The 2,397-nt window shown below is 37.2% G+C and overlaps 1 protein-coding gene across 1 annotated transcript; it reads right to left on the reverse strand.

The window, feature by feature from the left end:
• Positions 1 to 674: 674 nt before the first annotated feature.
• Positions 675 to 2,397, reverse strand: LOC110422062 ((R,S)-reticuline 7-O-methyltransferase-like). The gene is made up of 2 exons (XM_021435833.2): positions 1,570 to 2,397; positions 675 to 1,108 (listed from the first exon to the last, which is right to left on the reverse strand). The coding sequence occupies exons 1-2, from the start codon at positions 2,365 to 2,367 to the stop codon at positions 809 to 811; spliced, it is 1,098 nt and encodes a 365-aa protein (XP_021291508.1). The 5' UTR covers positions 2,368 to 2,397; the 3' UTR covers positions 675 to 808.

The raw sequence follows: 2,397 nt of genomic DNA on the forward strand, positions 1-2,397 counted from the left end.
AGTTGATAGTGAAAACTAAAAAATTCATTAAAAAGCCAAATTGTTTATAAACTTGAGATAAAGCTGAAACTAATATATATATATATATATAATCTTAAAATATATATATATATATAATTTACATAATAAGTAGTTAACCTTTATATAATAGTTTATTATAATTAGATAATAATAGAATTGTAGTAAGAATTTTAAGTGAAATACTTACATTAAAAACTACTCTTTTTTTCCATGAGATACTACGCAATAACAGTAATAAAATTTGAACCTAGTATCACTTACATTAAATTAAACAATCTTATCAATTGAGTTAACATGATATTATAATATTGTTGATTTCATGTGAAGATATATCTTGAGAGATTTGGTTTATAACATTGTTGATTTCATGTGAAGAATTGTTGATTAATTTTTCTCCCTCCTCTTTTCTTGGTTTGTCGAGATTTGGAAAAGGAATTAATAGGTTAAACACATGTCGCTCTAGTATATACTAATTAGAATTTGTTGCCACGAGGTTGAAAGAGAGGAAAATCTGAAGTATGAATGACTAGCAACACTCTGGATTCAAAAAGCTCGTATACATAACTATTATTGAACACCAATTCATCTATCGATGATAATGTCCTTTTATTCCAAAGGCGTTTCCGCCTTGGCTGGACTGTGATTGGCCAAACGTTTATTACTACCTTATTTTCCCTACTATTTGGGTGCAGTCAGGAGTGGATATGAAATGGTAGAGTCACAAAATGAAAAGTTTCCCAGGATTGACTGTATGCATAGCAATTTTGCATTAAACAACAATTTCATCCTACTTCGGGTAGGCCTCGATAATGCAGGGTAGAGCAGGAATGTTGAGGACTTTGTAACGAGGGAAGCCTGCTTCATTTAATAGTTTCTTCCATTCAAGCTCAGTCCTCTGTTTTCCACCAGAGGAATGTGCAAGCATTACGAGATCGAGCATCAAACTCACGTCATCAAACAGGCCACTTCCATCTGGTTGCAGAACACATTCAACTAAAATCACTTTCCCAGTTTCTGATGGAATTGAGTCTCTGCAATTTCTTAAAATTTTGATGCAATCCTCGTCACTCCAGTCGTGCAATATCCACTGCAAAATACATTAAAAAAGCATCAAAATTTGCTTAATTAGGATTGTGTTCTTATCCCCGTGATCTTTCTTTTAGTAAAAACTATTCTTTAAACTTTGAAGTGTTACAAGAGTGCATGCACAATTTTGAAAGAGAATTTCATGAAAGAATTTGTCAGTTGTGCGGAAAGGATTTGCAACAGGAAAGTTGGTAACTTTTATCCAACTGTCCTCCACTTATATATTAAACAAGGATAATAAATTCTCAAATTAAAAGCATTACTATTCATATGAATCCTGAATTTAATTAGTGGAAGACAGAGTTCAACGAGAAAAGTGTTACGTATGTTGTCATTGCTTTTGATTTCAGCACCCGAACAATCAAAGTCGAAGCCTACTTAAATCATGGAACTGTTTGTAGCATAAAAAACAATGTCAAATTATTTTAATAAAAGATTAGAGACTAGTTTAACAGGTCTGACCTTCATGATAACTGCATCAGCATTAGGAATGGCCTGAAACATATCACCTCCAATGTGGCAGACCCCATGGTATGTCGCTGCTGTCTCGATGACGTGTGGCAAATCAAAGTTAGTCCCTTTGATGTGCGGATATGCTCTCACAATCTCAGATATCAAGCCTCCTGTCCCACCTCCAACATCAACCAATGATCCTATGGAGCTGAAACTGTCATTGTACTCTGATAGAATTGCCCTGGTCACCACTTTGGATGTACAGGCCATGGCATCGTTAAAAAGCTTGTTGAATTGAGGATTTGCTGATGCAAACTCAAATACCTCACGTCCATGAGCCATCTTGAAAGCAATGCCACCTTCTCGGGTACATCGACTAAAGTAGTGCCAGGGAGCCATTAGCCAGGGATGGTCCTGCATCAGAATCAGGGGTGCCAGGCTTAGCTCCGAGTCATGTAGAAGCCATCTTGATGAGTGAGTCAGGCCGTAGAGGCACTCTCCACCATCTGATGGATGATGGGCTGTGAAAAGCTTTCTACGGATGAGCAATCTCATTATGCGAGCGAGGCAGGTGATATCGGGAGAAGCGGAGCCATCAATACATGAAGCTATTTGTGCCAAAGTGATGGGGCGATGGTGAGAGTTGATTATATCAGCTATGCGGAGTTCCACAGCACACTTAAGTGCCATGGAATCTGCAAAGCCGAACATGAATTGCCATATCGTGGCTTGGCCCTGTACCAATGCCTCACCTTCTTTTGAATCCATTTCTTTCTTTTGCAAGAGAGTTTGTTTCTTACTTCTCATGCAAAGTTGGTGAAGGGAAAGAGAACCATT

This window comes from Theobroma umbraticum, unplaced genomic scaffold (genome assembly GCF_002168275.2).
Source record: "Theobroma umbraticum cultivar Fairchild unplaced genomic scaffold, ASM216827v3 scaffold_30.0, whole genome shotgun sequence".
Lineage (NCBI taxonomy): Eukaryota > Viridiplantae > Streptophyta > Magnoliopsida > Malvales > Malvaceae > Theobroma > Theobroma umbraticum.